At 41.5% G+C, this 21,622-nt stretch overlaps 1 protein-coding gene and 1 long non-coding RNA gene across 2 annotated transcripts; both read left to right on the top strand.

Annotated features, from left to right (window-relative positions):
• Positions 1-5,690, top strand: LOC146511676 (uncharacterized). Its single transcript, XR_014876157.1, has 2 exons — positions 1-4,199; positions 4,386-5,690. It is a non-coding gene; the product is annotated as an uncharacterized LOC146511676 (long non-coding RNA).
• A 3,747-nt stretch (positions 5,691-9,437) lies between these two features.
• On the top strand, positions 9,438-18,343 carry LOC146511675 (integrin beta-1-like). Its single transcript, XM_085173061.1, has 2 exons — positions 9,438-12,055; positions 12,466-18,343. Exons 1-2 carry the CDS (start codon positions 11,840-11,842, stop codon positions 12,592-12,594), a joined length of 345 nt encoding a protein of 114 aa, XP_085029187.1. The 5' UTR covers positions 9,438-11,839; the 3' UTR covers positions 12,595-18,343.
• The last annotated feature ends 3,279 nt before the right edge of the window (positions 18,344-21,622 follow it).

The following is a 21,622-nucleotide window of genomic DNA, read 5'->3' as shown; positions in this document are numbered from 1 at the left end:
TGTAAAATTGTGATAATGATTATGACCATTCAACATTAACCAGTTGCCTGTTTTTCTTTTTGCTTTGATTCCAGATCAATCTAGTTGAAAATCTGTATCAATAATATTTTTATTTAAAATTTGATGGACGCACAAAGGTCATCACTTTCCCGAGGCAGGCCTCTAGAAAGTTGATTCCCTGACTAACAACCAAGGCTGTGATGAATAATTTAATGAATTTGAATTATGATAAGGATTCTGGTGTCTTCTCTCATCCTGCAAAGATGGCTTTGCCGATTTCAAAGCACTCTTTAATGTCAGCTTCGGTCATGACAAGGCGGATGATTTCCAATGGATTCCACTGAAGCTCATCTTTGCTGCCTTTATTGTGAAGCTAATGCAGGCTAAGATTAAACGTGCACCCAAAAAAAAAAAAATCCCACACATGCAGCAGAGCTGTCCTACCTCCCAGTCTTTGTATTCATTCAGCCAAGACTGCTGCTTCCTTTTGCCCAGTGACATTTAGCTTTCTTTTGAGTTTAGTTCTGCTTGTTAGGCCTGCAGAGCTCAGGGATCATAGTTTTATAGCTTTGTTAGAATGAAATCTTGCATCCCGCTTTGAAGCAGCTCGGAATCTGTGCAGGCGCTTCTTCTAGATACCCAGCTATTAGAGCGCTGTGTGTCTGTGTGTGTGTGTGTGTGTGAGGGGTTGTGTAGGCTGAATTGTCATCTTCTTGGGTGAGAGCGTTAATAGTCTGCTTGTTTTATCCACAGCCTTGGCCTTCAGTGTCCAACTTGGCTAAGGACTTCATTCTGCGCCTGCTAGTATTGGACCCGGCCACCCGCCTCACTGCCGAACAAGCCGTCCGCCACCCCTGGGTGGTCACCATGGCAGCCAACTCCTCCATGACGAACCTCCATAGATCTATTTCGCAGAATCTCAGGCAGCGGGCGTCACGCAGCTCCTCCCGGTGCCCCAGCAGCAGCACCACAAGCTCCACTGATGCCAGCAGCCTGGGAAGGCTAATGCCACCAGAGACAACGCCGAAGCAGCAGCAGCAGGGAAGAGCAGCTGGACTGATTCAGCCTCAGAGAGCCATACAACCTCGAGCCAGAGGGCACAAGGAGCATCAGCATCATCCAACTAAAGCATTAGATTCACGAGAAGGCTAATGAAAGGATGGAACCAGCTGCCCCAGCTCAGCTCACGAACCACAGGGAGCCTAAGTGCCTGGGACAGGTGTTGTGACAAGAAAGTTTTCTGGATTGAAGTCAGGTTTTTCTACCAGAGTTATAACCCAGGTTCCCCTAAAGGCTCATTTCCATCTTCCATTAGTTTCTTGTGGGTGAATATCCTTTGATTCTGAGGTTCTGGCCAATACAGAGACAGAGCTGTCCACCTCCACAAAATCTCCAGCCCCTGGTTATTCACACTGCTCAGACTAATGGATTCAAGGTCTCATTTAGATCATTATGAGTCACAACATCACCTGCCTGTGAAGAGGTTCATTCTAAAAACCTAAAAATTATCATTTGAGCAATGGGAGATAATCATAGCCAGGATGATAAAATATTTCCTCTTTGATCAATTTTTTTATTATTTAAACTCCCCCATCACCACACAGCATATTTTGAGGAAAAAGAAGGAAGTATGACAGCGCTCTTGTCTTTCCCTTTGTTTTTATTCCTCCTACATAGGAGCACCCACAGTCCTGTGGAAACGCTGAAAGCACAACCCATATATATACAGTGGCAGGCCTCTATCACGTTAAAACGAAGCCCTGGGATAAAGAGCTGCATCTTCTCCTGTGTACTTTGTGTGAGCTGTAAACAACAGCAAAGAGCCTTCTTAAGAATATGTGTTATTTTCCAGTGAGAAGTTTTAAATTGAAATGCAAATATGTTACAGGAGGGGAAAGGTGTGGAAAGGCTGGATTAAAATACAAGTGTGATGCCAAATATAATTGCCAGTGAAATCCAGTGTTATTTATCAGACATCGCGCATTATATCTGGTGGATTTTCCTTTTGTTGTTAAATCTTTTAAAACTAATGCTTGGACTGCCTATGGATTCAAATTGTTTCTGGCAATTGTAAGAGTTGTAAGTGTAAGAGAGCGCAATAGAAAGACAGCACAAGAGAGACGAGACAGTTTGTATATTAAAGTTTAATATTCAAGTCCATGGTTGTCAAAAAAAAATCTAGATTATTTTCAAAACCACTGATGCACATATACAAATTAGCCACAACACTCAAACCACTGACTAGTGAAGCAAAACACATTAATCATTTCAGTGTGAAATCCTTTGATTTGACACGTACATCCTGCCTAAACAATGGCAACCACTGGGCTCCCTGGCGCACCCCAATGGCAGTGGTCTCTTGTAACAGAATAAAACACTTACACAACTTGTTCATATTATTCACATGGTCAAAAATGTCATAACACTGTTAGCTTTTTTAAATATCTTTAACAAAATGCTAAGATGTTCCATGCTATGCTCGTGGCCTTCGGCTGACAAATACTACAAGCTGTTTAGTATCAGCCTGAACTATCTTGGCCAAACACCAGTCAGGCAAAATTAACTTCAAAGTCACATCATTTTTGCTCTTGATAATGAAACTTTAGAGTTGGCCGTGGGATGCAGCTGGAATCTTTAGAAAGTGCTAATAACTGGACCTTAAGGTTGCCACTGAAATACAAGTTCAACTTGGAAATACCCCCAGCTCCATTCTCACGGATACAGCGAAGAAGATGCTTTACCAAGCTGTAAAAATGTACACTATGATGTAATTTGGAAGAGGTTTGTGTATTATTTCTTCAGCAGGGAGCACAGACACTTAACACTCGCCTCTCGAAGGCTGCCCATACTCAGTGACCCGAGATCAATGTCCCTTTGGGCAGAACAGAAGAGCTGCCGGTTGGAAGTAAAGGGAAAAAAAAACACAGAGAACAGCATATAAGTAGGATGGTGGTGGGCAAAGAAAATCTCCTTAAAAGACCTGAGCCAACACTGCGTGGTCTCCTTTCTCAGTCCTTTGATGCCTTTTCTATATTTTGCTTTAAAATGAGTCAGTAACTTTTTGCTCTTAGAACCGTATCGCTTCATATATTATGAGAAAACTTCATTTTCTTTGCCTTTTTTTCCCCTGAACTGTTTGCAAAGTTTGACAGCACGCTTGAGAATGAGCTGATTTGTTATGGATTTCTGTTTCAAACTCTGCAAATAAAATTCCATTCACGGGCTGATAAAGAAATTTGAATTGAATTAAACCAAATCGAAGTCAGCAATAGTGGAAAGTGGTCTTTTTGTTTAATCCTTTATCTTTAAGACGGGAAAGCAAACTAACTGTCGCGTCTTTGTATTGGCCAGCTCCTTTTTGCACACTGACTAATTCCATTGTTTTTGCTGTTATAGTAGGTTTAGAGTGGGCAGTGAGAGCCGCTTGATCTCGAGGAAATTTCTATACATATTTACTGCTGTCTTTAATAGAGCTCTGCAGAAAATCCCCCTATTATTTTAGCTTGCGATGCTATGTGATCAGTCAGCTGTTGCTGCGCGAGATAAAACCATGCTATTATTCATTATTCCCACCAGTTGCATGCAAATAAAGCTACCGTTATCGTTCACATAGCTTATTTTTTTTGACTTCTCTACCGTGCAAATTCAACGCTTTAGATTAGGTTTAAAATATCTCCTCTTGCAAGTGGAGGAAAGTCCTGAGCCTTTGTATTTTGAGCAAGAACCGTGTCCTCAAAACTCATTTAGCTTGTGTGCTGCTGGCTCAATATCTTTTGGGGCTTTAGTCGCATCCTGTGGTCAGCAAGGCCAAACAATCGAGAAAGCAGAGCTCTGCAAAGATTGTAAGAGATAGCGTGTGCTCTCTAACGCCGGCCCAGTGCTATATGAGGACAAGTATGACAAGTGAGTGTCTTTTTCTTTTCTTCAGCTTTTCTCAGCAGAAAGCTGGGGAATTATTCTCTTTATCTTTGGCCTTACTTGAAGAGATCATTTGCTGCTCACGACCCTGAAACATAAGCCAGTTGATCCACTTGTGGCTGCTACAGGAAAGAGGATAACAGAGGGAGGGAGAGGTGGCAAAGTCCCACAGCTCCTGTTTTGCACAGGATGTGTATAAAGAAACCATCTGGTCGCTCCCCCAGAGGGAAAGCACCCCTACTCTCCTTCACGTTTGTCTACACACAGTAGAATCAGTCAAGGTAAGTGCCTTTTATTTCTATTGTATAAACCAAACACCCACAGGTCAAATTCATAGTCTTTTGTGAGCTGCTCAGTGCAGAGATTATTTTCCTTAAACAGCAATTACAACTCCACTCTGCCTTAATGATTTGAGAGGAAAGAATGGTCAACGTTTTAGCCAGTAAATTACTTTTTTTCTCTTCCAGATGAGCATCCTATTTGCTGTTGTCCTGTTATTGTACTGCAGATGCAAAGCCACAGGAACACAAGGTGGGTCAATACTTTTCTCATTGAGGATGCAATGAAAGTAAACTGTCTCATTATTCCTGCCGCTCAGAAATTCTCATTTAGATTGTAGCCCGGATCCCACCAGTTGTTTGCCAGTCAAAATTTGCTCTTGTCATCTGCTGCAGGCTGAGCTGCTCTCTTTTATATGCAGCGCAGCTCCAGACGCCACGGGACAGCAGGTGGACGTGCGTTCACTTCTGTGGGGCAATTTTTCTTCTTTTTTTTATTCTTTTCTTCTTCTTTTTTTGCAGTGTGTCACAATGATAAAAGCAAATGGGTTTGAATCAAATTTTAGGAAATACACTTATGTTTGTTGCCTTCACAGAAAGATATCCAGGATTTCTTTCGTCTGTGTAATCACTACTCATTCGCAGACAGTTGTGAGAGGATAGACTCCCCTCTCGTGTGTCTGAATGCTAAATATGAAGCTGCAGCAAACAGTCAGGTACATAAGCTCAGCGGTCCAACCTTTTTTTTGCGCCACGGACCGGTTTATGTCCGACAGTAGTTTCAGGGGTCGTCCTTTAAGGTGTCGCGGATAAATACAACAAAATAAAACCAGTACCACTACCAGAAAAAAGAAGATTTATTCATAACACATGGCAAAAGACCCAGGGAAACCTAGTTAACGATGAAAACAATAACAAAATAACGATAAAAAACGATAAAAAAAAACCCATAAATTTCACACCTGAGCCTCCACTCTTTGTTTGTTTGTTTGGAGGGGTTATTTCAGTTCCATTTCAGTTAGCTTCCAGAGAGGATTTTCTTGTTTCAGTTTAATTTTTATTGTTTGAAAATGATTTCTTTTTAGTTTCGTTTTTATTGGTTTCGGTGTTAGTTTTTCAGCTTTTGAATTATTATTACATGGTGGGAATATGTCAGTGGCATGACATCCTGTATCCACACAACAAAATGTTCTCAAGTGTGACTGATCAACAGATAGTGCTACAAAACACCTGTTTGCTAGTGTTACGGATTCAAATATTGAGGATGGATACAGGAGGAAAACCAAAAATAACCACACTGGTCCGGCCGGGTCAAGTCAAACGATGATTTAATGAACACACGCGTGGGAGATGGACACCATACAGCAGACAGCATCAAATCTCGCTTCAGACACCACACAACCATTGTTTTATGAAAATCAGGGTATTAGAACGCCCCCTCATGCGTACAGGTGGTACAATACAGTCAATATTGACAACTTTAGACACAGCAAAGGAACATTCTCTTCTTCTCGAGGACAGACACTGGCTCCCACTCATCTCCTTAGAGCCAACTGTCCCTTATGGAGACACAACACTACAGCTGCAAGGTTTTGCAAATTATCAAGTTGACCTGTGTATAATACGCTGAATCAGGCATGCAATATTAAATGAATGTTGGTTTAATTAACTACCACTACTTAAAAACTTAATGAAAAGATATAACTAGATAAAAAATCACAAAGAATCACATGATATCAGTGTTATGTAAGCGCGTGCAACCTCCTGGGCCCAAAGTCATCCCACACCATGGATCAGCCAGTCATAACGCTGACTGTAGTTTTTGACCTTTATTAACTCGGGCACAACTCTATAATGAGCAACAAACTGCAATGTATAGAAGATGATCATGTTTACACCTGCAATGAGAGATCATATGATTATTCTGACACCTGTAAGTAGAAGATTAACACCAGGTTATAGCAATCCCTGTAATACAAATGTTAATATACTGTCAATAGCTTCAATCAATGTTTAATGCCATGCTTGATAAATGATTCTGATATAATAATGATGCTAATGCTAAAATAAAAAGTAAAACACCCCCTTTTCACCCGACACTAGACTACAGTTATCTGCGTATTCATAAGCAGATATCAGTTTATAGAGATTCAGTTAGCTTAAACAGTTAAGATACCTCTGTAGTTTAAAAAAAATAATCTGTTTATGGACTACAATTTAGGAGGTATTGATGCATACAGATTTTTAGTGTGACTAAACTGATGACAAACAGCCAGTAGTGTGATTCTGATGATATATTGGCTTGAAATGTAATTCACAAAGCCTGTATTTTTAACATGGGTCAAGTACAAACTATAGAATGTTTTTTTAAGTTGTAAGAAAAGTGTTGCTAGGTGACTGACAAGGAAAAATGTGCATTGACAATTTGTGATTTTGTGCTATGAGGAAAAATCTGATCTGATCTTTACTTGACTTCCAAAATGTATCCAGTACAGAGCATAAAAATCAAAGTTTGCTTTTCTTCTGCGTACGCTGCATTCACATGATGCAATATTGGAGCCTCTTGCTGGTTTCTGTTCTCTTGCAGACCATTCACATCACGAATGTGAAAGTCAAGGGGTCAGGAGCTGTGGAGAGTGCCTGGCAGCAGGGCCACATTGTGCCTGGTGTACTTAGGAGGTGAATGGCCTCGGAAATACTCTGTGACTTCTTTTTTGGCGGGTTCGCTGTTAACTGAACACCAAGTATATTTTTGGTCCACAAAAAGTTTTTCAGTACTCCAAATCTGTTCCCTTTAACAGAGAGATGCTTAGTGGATATAGAAATCTCCAATTTATTTGAGTGGAGACCTTGAAAAGTTAGCAGTGGATGGGTTAAGTCCTAGTTTGTATTTTGTGTTAAGATTGAATGCTATTACTGATTAATCCTAATAAAATTAAGTAATTACATATTTAATTACTCAAAAATACAGTACTGTGTAAAAGTCTCAAGCCACACCTTATATCTTCATATGCTGCTTGGGAAATAGGTGTAAAATATAGAAGGCAAAAACAGAGTCTGTGCAATCTAAGGAACTTGAAGGTGAATATTTTAAAAAAAATGGCTTCACGACAGCCACCCTTCAACTGAGAACATTTCTAATCAAGATTAAACTCAAGCACCTCTCACGGGTGCTACGTCAGGTATTTGCTGCACTTTTTCCTATTTCTGAAGAACATAACTTTCATAAAATCTTAATTTCAGCTATAGCAATAGCTGATGAAGCTTTGGCTTTTTTAGGCCTGCCACTTCTTCTGTCCTCTATTTGTCCAGTTCTCCAGTTTCCTTAATTTTTTATGGGCAGACTGCACACGATGCCAAAATATCGCATCTTTTCAGCTAATAGAATCAGCTTGTTGGTTCAAAAGTACTATTTTATGTCTATTGAATTGTGTTATCTCTTCCTTTCTCTCTTTCTCTCAGTGTTTAATGGTTTAACAACTAAAAAAGATCCCTCTAAAAATGGTCAGATACAAGGACTGAACTGAAAATGAGTGAAAAAGGAGCCACTGTCCAAAGGAAAACTTAGCAAGACCTTCAGAAAGTCTGAAAAATTATAGCTCAAGACGCCTTTTAAAAAAAACTGCATGAATGTCTGACTCCTTGGAAGCAAAAATATAAACTATTCGAGGGTGGCTCAAAACATTTGCACAGCACTGTATATTTAGTACATCATATGTTGTCGTGTGCATGTTGTGTTGTATTAAACAGTGATGTAAGCATGTGTTTTATAACAACACAAAAACCCTGTAAGCAAGTTTTGAATATGGAACATCATATGTGTTACATTTTAATGATGTTGTTGAAAGATGAAGGGCTTTGTTTTTTGAGTTAAAAGAAACACACAGAGACACACACACATTCACATCCTTTCTGTACTGCTTCCATTAGCTGCAGCACTGACTTTGCCCTTTTTACAGTCAGTGTTGATGTAAGGCGTTGAACTTAACTTAAACCTGTGTAAAGAATTTTCTAGAAGTGGGTCAGCACATATGGGAGCGCTGCGACACAGCCGGAGCCCTGCTAAAGAGGGGCTGTCCTTTTGATCACCTGGAGGACCCTAGAGGTTCCACTGTCCTTCTGAAAAACCGGAAGATCACCTTTCATCCTAAAGAACAAAGACACAAACGCCTGCACAGAGTAGTGACCCAGCTCCAGCCTCAGACTGTCCCGCTGCACCTCAGACCAGGTGGGTATAAATTACCAGTATAATTAATGCATTTTTAATGACATTGGTAATGTTATTAGCTTATTAGCTTTAGCAAACTGCGCATAAAAGAGTGATGTAGCCAATGTCATTAGTTTGTGTAATGCAATTTTTTAAGCACTTAGCCTTTATCGTGATAACATCACGGGAAGGAAAGGACACTACATGTATTGTATCATGGTGACAATGCAAAGTCAAGTGAATAAGGCCCGAGTCACACAGCCCTAAAGACCAGTCTGCAACCATTTTGCAACCACTGGTTGCTGGGGTGGCAGCAAGGTGGTGCGGTGATTAGCACTGTTGTTCTCTCTGGGTACTCCAGCTTCCTGCCACAGTCCAAAGACATTTGATTAGATTAACTGGTAATTCTAAATTGCCCATAGGTGTTAATGTGAGTGTCTTTATGTGTTAGCCTCTCACCCTCTTGCCCTATGGTAGCTGGGGTAGGCTCCAGCCTGGTAGCAGGGAGGATAAGCGGAAGATAATGGATGGTGGATCAGAGTGGATTCATATTTGCTAGGGAAAAATGTGTATTGGCCAAAAAAAACTCCTTGCAATTGCTTGAGTCACTAGCAGATTGCTAGTTTGCTTACTTGTCTAAAAATACTTTTTATAAGCAGTACTGAAACTCTGAACTGTGAGACATAAAATGCATTGCCTTTAAAGTTCCACCTGGTGAAATGTGTTGGCTTCAGCACTGACGCATAAGTTGTATTTTGAAAGTGAACTCTCTCCATTTCTAGTCTGTGTTGCTCCTTCTCAAGTTTTTAATATCACTCAGCTAGCAATTAACAAGTGTTTGAAGACAAGTCAAGGTCTTCCATGTAGACATAACGGATGACGGTGGCAATCTGCTAGTGACCAAAGTAGTCTGGAGATTTTTGGTGCAGCTCTCTCCTTGTGACTGATTTCACCTAATGACAGCTTTCCTGTTCGTCTTATGAAACTAAAGCAGTCGTAAGTCAGTCAATAAAAACTACGTTATTATTGTGGTAACGAGCACGGTAACTAGTTATTATGCCAAAATCAGGAACGCGTTAGTCGTTACTGGGATTTAGATAGGGTCGTTACTCGTTACTTCGTGTGGTGGCTATCGCGGAGCTTCCACAGATTCTGTAACATTAGCAAGTGGTGGAGGCAGCAGGTGGATGAGGGAAAGGGGACGCAGAAGGAAAAGAGACCTGAGGCGGCCGCCGGTCCAAGTGTGAACTGAACTACAGGTAAGAAGTTATGACCTGCAGTCTATCTGGGTCAGATATAAACCAAGTTTAGGTGGAGTTTATTTTCGTTATTCTGACTTTTTCCGTACTGCGTACTAGCTAGCATGACGGAGTTTCTATACAGCTGGGTGGGTGCTATGAAGTTAGCACCCACCCAGCACCCAGCAACTCTAATAACTCTAAGTTATTAGAGTTGCCAACCGTCCCGTCTGGTATTCAGAGAAAATATTACGCGTTTCTTATTGAGGTGAAAAGGAACAATTTGTCCCGTAATTCAGCTACAATGAAAAAGACACAAAGCTGGAGTTATTCTGTGTCTTTGCTGCACAGCTGCCTCTTCTTCTTTCATTCTCTCCCCTCCCTCTCCTGTTTCTACTTCAATCATGAAAACTGATCAATGATCAGCTGATCGGCTCTCTTGTTTGTTTATCACCCACTTTGCGCCAGAAAGAGGAAACCAGCCGATGTCACGTTAAACAACAGCAGCACGTTTAAGCTTGATCAGCTGTTGTTAGAATTGATTTAATATTAATTTCTAGGATCAGCTGATGTTTGCTGGAGCCACAGCTGCAAAAAAGCTGCTGGTCATGATGTCGGTTTTTTTATCTGGTGAGAGGGAAACATGAAGATGAAACCAGGAGATGTCCTTACTGAATCATCAGAGCTGAACAGGTGATGGAGAAACAGGTTTACCTTTTAGGTGACATAAATGAGTTGAAGGGAAGTTATGAACTGTTTCTGAGAGACAGATAACCCCAGAATCCTTTTTTAGGTAACTGACAGCTGGTAACTGTGCAGGTGCGGATCTAGCAAAGTTTTGCCAGGGGGGGCAGGTAGGGCATTAACAGGGAGAGGTGGGCACAAAGAAATACTTTTCTTTCTTATTCTCATTTAAAATGTCTAGCTTTTAAAAAATAATTATCTGAATCTTACAACAAACGATTGATAGATCGATGCATATATACCATCAAAACAGTGAACATCACTGTCACAACAGTGTTTGTTTTCATTCAAAGGCTTTATGATTTTTCCTATAATGGTGGGCCAGTCTCTAGTTAAAATGCCCGGGCCGATTTTTTGTCCCAGTCCAGCCCTGTATGCAGCTCATCTGCAGTGTGGTGTTACCTACATCTTCCTATTCAGAAGGCAGAATTTCCGAGTTCTGAGTACAATCAAAGCACCACGACTGCAGTTTTCATGTTGGATGTAAAAGGTACACATGACGCTGTGACGTAGGCTAGAATCATGGCAGCAGTCAATGACGGTCCAGGCGTGGGATTTCTCTCGTGGAAATATGCACATTATCTTTTCCTTTCTATTGGTAGGTGGCACAGTGCACTTGTGGCAAGTAAGCAAGCTAGAAGACTGGCAAAGTTATGGAAGCAACACATTAACAAGAGAATTCTGAGTAAAACCAAAGTTACTTTCCCTAGTAACTAGTTACTTTGAAAGTAACGAGTAACTTGAAGTAACTGAGTTACTTTTGATAGAAGCAACTAGTAATGTAACTAAGTTACTATTTTAAAGTAACTTACCCAACACTGGCCATCACGCTTCCAAATAGTACAGAGCTACTTTTATAGCTGTGGTGTGTTTTGCAGTAGAATTTCCACATTTCCCATCTATAGGAGAACCCCAGAGCTTTGAGGTGAAGTTCAAACAGGTGAAGGACTACCTCATAGACCTGTACTACCTGATGGATCTGTCTTTTTCCATGGAGGATGACCTGATGAATGTTAAAAAGTTGGGGGCTGACCTCATGAAAGAAATGAAGAATATCACCACTTCAGACTGGGTCTGTTTGCCTCAGTTTCCTTATCATATGAAATTTAGGTCAATGCAATTTTCTTATAACTTTTTATATCTGCATATTCTTTTTTTTTTTTTTTTTTGAATACCCTTGTGCCCCATTTACATAGTTATACACCTGGGAGCTGCCCAGTATAATCATAATCTTACTACTGACCACTGAGCAGCACTGCTGGAGTGATTGGGAATTAGGTGCTTTGCTCAAGGTCAACTGGTAGCTTTTGGGAGACAGGAAACCATTAGTTATCTTTCTCCCCCCAATCCTTTTTTTTTCATTCACTTCTCAGCACACAGTACTTCTTATTTTCCTTTGTTCCTTTCCACTTCCACTTCCAAAAGATTTTGTTGCATTTGTGGGAAAGACAGTGATGCTATACATCAGCACTGCAAAGGACATGCTCAGAAATCCCTGTAAAATGACTTCGCCCTGGCCCTGCACCCCTCCCTTCACCTACCACAACATCCTAAGGCTCACCACCAACGGAAGCCTCTTCACAGAGCTGGTAGGGGGGCAACGGATCTCCAGTAACCTGGATTCGCCAGAGGTTGGGTTGAATGACCTGATGCAGGCCACCATGTGTGAGGTAATGTGAGAAAGCCCAGCAGGGAGCTCGACTGCAATACAGATATTGTTGCTTTTGTCTGAGTGGGTGTTATGTGGAGGAAGTGGAAAGACTGCAGACAATAGATGAAAGGGCTATTACAGAATACTAAGCTTCCTTTGGGAAACTGCATCGCTCAGTTTTGGGTGTATCTTAGACTCACAAGCTCTTAAACATGAACATTTGATTTCTATAATTAAATTTCACAGGTTTTTGATCTAAGCCCTAAACTTGAAGGCACAAAGTATTACTCATTCCCAGTTATTTGATTACATAGAAAAGCAGGTAGGTAATTCTTTTTTAGAAGTCTGTCAGAAACACTTAGGTCGTGGTCGCTGTGTTCAATTTGCTGCCAATCGGTAATTTATTGACTAAATGTTCTTCACTTGCAGCGGCAGATTGGCTGGAGAAACGTGACCCGTCTGCTGGCGTTCGCCACGGATGCTGTTTTCCACGCTGCTGGAGATGGAAAATTATCCTGCATTGTGTTTCCAAATGATTTGAGGTGTCACTTGTTATAAATATATACATTTTTTAGAAGAAGTTCAAGCTTAAATGGTGTTTTCATTATAGGTTTATTATAGTTGGACTTACACTGAAATGGGCCAAACATTGAAAATCATTGCAGAATTAATGTTTTATTTAATGGTTTTAGGATATCCAGAGAAAAAAGTGCATTTTCAACAATTGCACAGTGGTTAACACAAGGATTCCTAGTTCAAACCTGTCAGCTGCATGTTCTCCCTGTGCATGCATTGGGTCCCTCCAGGTATTCCAGCTTCCTCTCACAGTCCAGAGACATGCATGTCAGGTTAATTGGTGATTCTAAATTGGCCATAGGGCTGAGTGACTGTCTGTCTCCCTGTATTAGTCCTGTTACAGACTCACCCATTATCAGTTGGGATAGACTCTAGCCCCCTGTTAAAAAAAAAAAACGGATGCATAAATCAACAATATGTCCATGTTACTTCAGTGTGCTACAGCAGACCATGGATAATATTTTTCAGCCCATGAAAAACACAAGCACTCTCGTGATGTGATCTGTTAGATGTGTGCTACAGTAAACAAAACAGTGTGTTCTCCTCTGTCACTGGACTCTATAGACAGGTACACCAATCCAAATTACTGAATTCAGGTGTTCCAATACCTTCGATGGCCTCTGGTGGAAAGGCGATTATATGTTGTTATTATAAGAAAGGAACTTTTAATGTGTCAACATAACAAGACGTTTAGGACTGTTTCATGTTCCCAACTTTTTGGGAACAGTTTGGTGACGGCGCCTCCAGGCTCCCACATGATCGCGTACCAGTGCACAAAGCTAGGTCCATAAAAACATAGATAAGTGAGCGAGTGTGAAAGAACGTGACTGGCCTGCATAGAGTCCTGACCTCAACCTTATAAAACACCTTTTAGATGAATTAGACCTGAGACTGCAAACCAGGTATGGGAAGATGGTTAAACATTCCCATAAACACACTTGTAAACCTTGGAAAGCCTTACCAGAAGAGCCGAAGCTGTTATATCTCCGATGGGTAATCCATATTAAACCCTGTGGATTAAGAATGGGATGTTTAGCACCCCGAGGTGACTGCTGTTGTGATTTGGCGCTTTATAAATAAAATTGAATTGGACTGAATGTTACCGAGGCAGACGAGCGGATACTTTTGAGATTATAGATAGATAGATAGATAGATAGATAGATAGATAGATAGATAGATAGATAGTGCTACTTCTGCTACTTCTAGCAAACATAGCATTTCGGAGCAATGCAAATTACTTTTAGATCCATTTTCACTAAAAAGGCTTTTATAAACTCAAAATATACACCAACAACAAAAGACAAATATTTTTCATGAATTAATAAAGACCTTGCAAGAACTAAAAGGAGTGTAAATATCAGATTTCTATCCTTTTATTGCTCTGCAACACAGTTTAATTGGGTAATAATGCTGCTCGTTGTCTGCTGGGGTTGTCTGTCAGTTTCTTTTCAAACTCATCTCACTTGTTGAGAAAACGGATTAATTCTGCCTTGTGAAATCCCACGGTTATACTCACAGGTAAAAACCGAAGCTTTACCTTGCCAGAATGAGCCATCACAGAGGTATATGTGTTTTCACTTACTTTCATGCATGCTTGGGTGACTGTGCTCCCAAGGAGCATACAGTGTTTATCCTATGGACCAGATATTGCAACGCGTGCTAAATTGATTCCCGTCTGCAGTGAAATAGAGGTCCAGGCAGCTGCAGAGAAAGTCAAAGACAGTGATTTAAAGGTCAGAATCAACAGCACAGTTCCCTGGGTAGAGAAGATGCTGACAGGCACACCCTGATGGGAAACAGCTGGAGTGTTTGTGGAGTAATTCAAACCAAAGCTTTCATCTCTTAATCTCACTCGGGTTGTGTATAGAAGGCTGGGTGGGTGTGTGCTGTGCAGGTGCTCAAAGAGCATGCACGCCTGGATGTGTGCTCGTGAGTGTAATTCTTTATACGCGTGTGTTAAACATCCATATAGGTGTCTCGTTAGGTTCATGAGACTGTTAGTGTCTTGACCTCATTCCAGTCCAGACACTTGACAGGTGGAGTGAATATGGATGCATTATTAATCTATTTCTGTCTGGATGCATGGCCAACCAAGGCTGAAAATGGATGTGCAAGATACGGGCGTCACTGCTCTTTGAATGGTACTTATTTATCTATTTGGAGGGAATGGAAAGTCTGTTAGGGTGAGTGAATGAAATGAGCAATAGAAAGAGTTGTTAGATGGGAGGGAAAGAGGGAGGACAGCAATAGAAGGAAGAGGTAGAGCATGCTTAACTACTTATTACACATATATATTCTGGCCTGACTGTTATGCATTGCAATTTGCATCTGCCCTGACTCCACTCTGACAGGACCATCCTTCGGTGGCTCAGATTGCTGTAACACTGAGACAGAAGAACGTCCAGATCATCTTTGCTGTCACTGAAAAAGTCGCACTCTTGTATAAGGTATAGCAGGGCCTATCTGCAATAATTTATCATTTATTTGCTTGTGTTTATTTTGATGCTTTGCCGTTTGAGTTGTTATCTGAAGCTGACTGTAGACTGTAGCCCATATAAAAGACATCACCCAATGATTAATGGACTACATTTCGGAAGCCTCAAGTCTGGCATTTCTTCTGTCTACATGTTGTTTTATTGGAACCAGAAATTATCATATTTGCATTGATTAGCTAATGCTAGCTAGCTTGGATAACACTCGATGACAGTTTTCAAAGGATCTTCTGCAGTCACATGAAAAACTAAATGACTCAATAGGTTTTATAGCTTGTAGGAACAATACCTTTAGCAACAATAATCTGAAGCAATGATTTTCTGTACGACTTCATCAGTCTTTCACATTGTTTTGGAGGAATATTAACCCACCTGTTCTTCATAGCTTTTTCATTGAGGTTTGTTGGCATTTCTTTATGCACAGCTCTCTTAAGGTCTGACTTCAGCATAACAATGTGGTTGAGGTTTGGACTTTAACCGGACCATTAAAACACCTTCATTATTTTCTTTTTCAATCATTCTGTTGTAAATTTGCTGCTCTGCTGTGCTTGGGGTCATTGTTCTGCTGCAATGACCCCAATGACCCATGACCTGCTGCCATGATCCCAGTTTCAGTCCAGCTTTAGCTGTCAGACAGATGGCCTCATAATTGACTCCAGGATACTTTGGTATACCATGGAGTTAATGGTTGGTTTAATGATTGCCAAGGTCCTGTGGCTGTAAAACAAGCTCAAATTATCATCCCTCCACCACCCTTCTGATAGTTGATATGAGGTGTTTGTGCTGATGTTTTGTGTTTGATTATCTCCAAACATGACAGTGTGCATTATGGCCAAATATTTCCACTTCTTTTCATCTATCCAAAGGACGTTTTTCCAGAAATTTTTTTGTTTTGTTCAGAAGCAACATGGCAACTTAAGCCAAGCTGCCATGTTGTTTTCTAAAGAGAAGAGGAAACCCCCTCCAAACAAGCCATTTTTGGAGGTTTTTAGGCCTGTAGAGTCTAAAATGTAGCTCTTGAGGGTTTTTTTAGCAGTTTCTCTGAGCATTGAAATGCCTGACCACGGGGTGAATTTGCTAGGATGCCCACTCCTGGAAAGACTGATAACTGTCTTGAATGTTTTGAATGCCTAGACGTTAGACAACATACTCTTTTACCATGCATAACTTACTATATTAAGCTCTATTAAGTATAGCTGTATTAAACGGGAAAACCAACTATTGTACTATTTTACTATTTATTTCTACTATTTGCTGTAAAAATGTTTACGTTTTAAGCTTCCCTGTTTCCTTGGATGCCAACTGAGTAAAATTATGTAGCAGTTTCTGGAAAATCTATCATTTTTTGACCACTTGCATTGGACTTTTGCAAAAAACCTTCACCACATTGCATCTTTACTGGTTACCTTTTACATAAACAAACAAACAAACAAAAAATAATAATGTGCATTATTGTAGAACTGTTTTCCACTGTGCATTTGGTGCTCCAGTAAATATTAACTGCAACTCTCAGTTGCTAAAGTAAACTAAACTACTCAAGTGCATTATAATGAAGATAGATGAGACTGTGCTGGTGCCTAATCAAGGACCAATACCACCTATTTCCACTTAAAAGCAAAAAGCTACGAAAAACTTTACTGATGATTTGCCTGCAGATTCTGTCCGCTCACGGAAAATACCCTAACTTTAAGAACACAGTCGACATCTATAACACACAGGAATGAGCTGTTCTACATTGCCAGTTCACTGTTGTTCTGAATCTTTATGCTATATGTTGGTGAATCCAGAATTAAAGTTAATCTTTACCTTGATCTATCAGAGGGGGTTATTTTCACCATAACTATTCAAGCCCCTGTGCTCTGACAATACGTTCCACAGTCCTTAAGTAAGTCATCTGCTTAGCAGCCATCCTTGTTATAGCTCCAGGCACGCCTCCTGTCTAAATGAAAGGTTCCACATCTTTAATTTAATTGCATAGCTGGTTCATTCAAAACCAGTCAAAGAATTGACTTTAAATTAATGAATGACTAAAGCCATCCCTCCACACACAGTTTATGTGATACACATTTGAATTAGCTGTAGTTCAGTCCAGAGATTTGACATGTTTGTATTCTCTGGATCTTTCTGTCAGAGCACTTGAACAAATGCCATGATTATTCCCATTATGAATACAGTAAGTCATGAAAAATGCCTACTTGCCTGCTTCTGTGTTTGTAATGAGTCTGCTTCCGGCCACACTGTTATAACTATCGTGAACCTCTGGCATGCATCAGCGCAACAACACGACAGGCTCGTATGTTAGTTTAACTCGTGGAAGGGCAAAGGTTGCACGCCACCATCTTTACTTATCAACTCTTATAATCTCTCTGAAACATTTGGCTCGTTTTTTGCTAGTCCAGCTGGAAGACTTTGAATAAACGCATAAGCATTAATTTGACATTAAAGATGCCGTTGGGAAGAAGATGCTTCTTTAGGAAGACGCATCCCTTCTTCTTTGGGAAGAAGCATCTTCCCAAAATGTGAGGTCAGAATGCTGTCCAACAACTCCCACAACATCCTGCAGATAATTGCTGAAGCATATAGTGTAAGTGAACCTCAAACTCCCTTCCTACAGAGGTCATTAGCCTCATGTGTATAGCTTGCTGACACCACCTCATCTTTGAGAGGTTAACTGCTTTACTGGCTATAGGCACTGACCTCTGAGGTTGTTATGGAGCACAGCAAGTTTCCACCGGGCTTGCACATCTCCTATACTCCCACTGTAAGGACCACAGGCTGAGGCATGGAGAACAGGGGAGGAGATGCTCCAACATCTCTGTAGATGACGAGGTGCGTAGCTGCATGTAGCCGCGGCTCTGTGTGTGGTAAATTGTGTGAGTGATTCTGTTAGCATGCGGCCATCCTCGGTTGAAGCGATGGTAATGCTGATTATGATTACCTCATTAGTGGAGGATTATAATGGTGCTCAAGGAATTCTCACCCCCCTCTAGGTGAGCTTTAATGTAAGCATCACAGCACCTCTGTGTGGCTGCTTCACAAAGACCATGCCGCTTTATTATTAAGCCCCAAGGCTATAGTGAAGAGGTTGAGGTCCTGCTGAGCCCCATATGTGAGTGTCCATGTCAAAAGGACAGGGTCCCACACAGTCCTTCTTGTAGCCATGGCAACAAGACTTTGGAGTGTGGCGCATGCAGGTAGGTGAAGTGGCTTGACGGCATCAATTTGGCTAACAAGTTTAATTCCAGGTTATTAAGGTGGTGGTGGTGGTGGTGGGGGGGGGGGGGGGGGGACAGGCTGATGTGTGTTCCTGTGTTGCAGGTGTAAAGCAGGGAGAGCATTTTGTGAATGTGAGCAAGAGGAGTCGGGCACAGCGGTTGACTCACACCTTTGTCGCCGTGATAATGCATCTGAAGTGTGCAGTGGGCACAGAGAGTGCGTTTGCGGGAGGTGTGTTTGTCAAAAGAGCAGCAAAAAGCTCAGCCATGTGTACTATGGGGAGCTGTGTGAGTGCAGCGATTTCAGCTGTGATCAGTACCGAGGACTACAATGTGGAAGTATAGTAGCAGGAACACATCTACAAAAAAATAGCAGGAGGCCAGTATGTCTCTTTTAAAATGGTTTGTTCTACTGTCCCAGGGCGCGGCAGGTGTGTGTGGGGGGAGTGTTTGTGTTTCCCAGCATTCAGGGGCCGAGCTTACGAGTGTCTGTCTCAGGATGGACAGATTTGTGGAGGCAGCCACTGCGGCACCTGCATTTGCCATGACAAGCGCTTCCAGGGCCCGACCTGTGAGCTTTGCCCTTCTTGTCCCAGCATCTGTAACTTGCACCACTACTACGACCTTTAAAGTTCAGGGCACAATTAAGAAAACGTGAAAATGAAAGATTCTGCCACACTCTTTTTTTAAAAGCTGACATTTTTATAATCATGAATATGTCGAGTAACGTTAGTCACTTGCTACTTTCCAAGGTTGCTGCCTTTGCAATACAAGAAATGAAGTGCATGTCGGTTTGTATGCAGCCTACTACTACGCCATAAAACCAGCAAGACGCTTGTTAATTTTCCTATGAGTGACTGCTCTGGCCAAACTAAGAGCTACCTCTTCTGTTCCTGAGCTCCACCACCGCCATCATTCCCCTCCTCAATGTGCCACCAGTGCTGTGGAGCTGCTGTGCTTAGTTAGTTTGCAGGCATCCTTAATCAAATTTGAAGTAGTGCTCCTCACAGCTGACAGACACTTATTATCACCCAGGCACAGTTTCCTTTTCCCTTGTTGTTCTTTTCCCTTTCACCCATAAATGTAACATGTTGCAAATTCCTTCACCTCACTGACTAAGATCCACATGCACACTGACTAATATACTAATAAACAACATACATACAAAAAAGCAGCGGACAAACAAAAAGAAATGCATTATTAATCTGTTATGCTTGGTTCTGTGGAAACAAAAGGAATGGGTAACACTAACTTAACTGTAATGGATTGCTTATATTAAAAGTGACTAAATAAATGATTGCTTGAACTGCATAACTAACAGAGTTCTCTGAAGAGTTACCCCCTACATTGAGAGCACGTTGGGGGCGCTTTAATTGCCTTTATAACTAAACACATTTTCACTTTTGATTATGGTTCTTTTCACAGAGAATGTGTGTCATGCAGGGCCTTCTCAGTGGGCTTGAGTCCAAATGAGTGCAAGATGAAGTGTGCCCACCTGAACCTCGCCTTGGTAGGTCAGACTGGTGTCTTAGCAACAGTGGCTTTCTCTCCAGGCCTTTGCAGGTGAATGGAAGTGGACTCAGAAGGTTGTATAGCACATTTTTGGGTGAGGACCCTAGGAAGAGAAAAGTCTTTCTACGTAGCATGCAAACGAGGTAAGCAGAGCCAAATGCTCTATTTTTTTTATGACTACGCCAGTATATCAACATTAGATGAAGAAATTCTGTCAGTTGTAGCAGCTCCAGGGAATTGTTTTATGCAAAAATACATTTTATTATCGTAATAAGGGAAAGGCAGGGCACCGACAGAGATATAGATTAAACCTCTTTAATGCGCCTTATTGGCTGATGGTGGCATAAATGCAAATCACGTCTGTAGAATTCTTTAGGACTTTGTATTCTGCAGTCTGCCCTTTGTAAGTTGGTTAATGATGCCACAGTGAGATTGTACAAGCACGTTCATTTTATCTGAAATTCACAACCACGCGGTCTATGGCTGCTAAAGCGCTGTTGCTTCTTCTTGTCTTTCAAGAGTGCCCACCGGGGCCGAATGTGATCCAGATTACCACAGTGCTTTCAGGCTCTGTTGTGGTGCTGGGTGTGGCTTTGTTGCTGCTATGGAAACTACTCACCAGCATCCATGACCACAGGGAGTTTGCCCGCTTTCAGAGAGCGCTGGAGCAGAGACGCTGGTACAGGGTGAGCCCCTGCCCAAACAAATCCTTCAGTCTGTCACAGACTGCACAATAAATGCAGGAGTTTTTCTAGGGGACACCAGTACAGAGACCTATCAACAGTTAACACAATAAAGTGGGGTAAATTCAATACCAAGGCAATAGGAAATTCAGCAATAGCAAACAGAAATGTATGAATACATTAAAAGTAAAACATTCATTCACCTACACCTCCAGTCAATCAATAGGAAAGTAAATCAAATGCCAAATAACAGTCATGTCGTGACACTTGTTTTGCTGTGTTGCAGAAGGACGACCCCATCTACAAAAGTGCCATCATGACAGTTGTCAACTGGAAATATAAAGAGAACTGATAGCAGCCGTGGAAGGAGATCAACTTTTCAATCAGGATCCCCGTCGTGAAGCACAATGAAACAACATCCTTCCCCCTGAACTGTTGTCAACAGATGGGACCAACTTGTCTGTGTGGGTTGGCGGGTTGGGGTGGGGGGGCTGGGGGCGAGGTGGATGTTGACGCTGATGTCTAACTTACTCGCCTTTGATCTCAAACACGCAACCTTGTCTGCCTGTCTTCAATCCTTCACTGCATGCACGGCACGCACACATATTCAAAGAGCATCTCCCCTCCATCATAAGCTGCTTCTTATATACAAGCTTGCTGTCCGTGGGATATATGCAAAGTTATGCCCTCACATTTTGAAATTCCACAAAGGCTAATTACATGTAGCCAAATATTTTGTTGGGGCATGCATATGTGTTGGGGGTGGGGGGGGGGTTCCCATTTATGCTGATGGCTGGCTCAGCTGTGTAACTCGGGGCTCGGGAGGCGAGAGATTGTGAGGTGAGCATCCTGCATTCTGCATTGCAATTCCAGCAGAAGCGCGCGTCTTTGCGCAGGTCTCCACTGCCCTCTAGATGAGAGGAAAAGAAAGTGTCACTATGCAGGAAAAGATGGAAGGTGCTTCCAGTCACTGTAGCTATAGAAGATGACATTTTTGACACCAGTGCAAAATCCTGACTCTTGGGATTATTTTTTTTTGTACTCCAGCAGACCTGTGCATTTGTTAAACAGATATAGAGACAGATATGCTGCACAACTTTAAATGTGC

This window comes from Neolamprologus multifasciatus, chromosome 9 (genome assembly GCF_963576455.1).
Source record: "Neolamprologus multifasciatus chromosome 9, fNeoMul1.2, whole genome shotgun sequence".
NCBI classification, from domain to species: domain Eukaryota; kingdom Metazoa; phylum Chordata; class Actinopteri; order Cichliformes; family Cichlidae; genus Neolamprologus; species Neolamprologus multifasciatus.
This window is presented reverse-complemented; position numbering and strand designations above follow the sequence as displayed.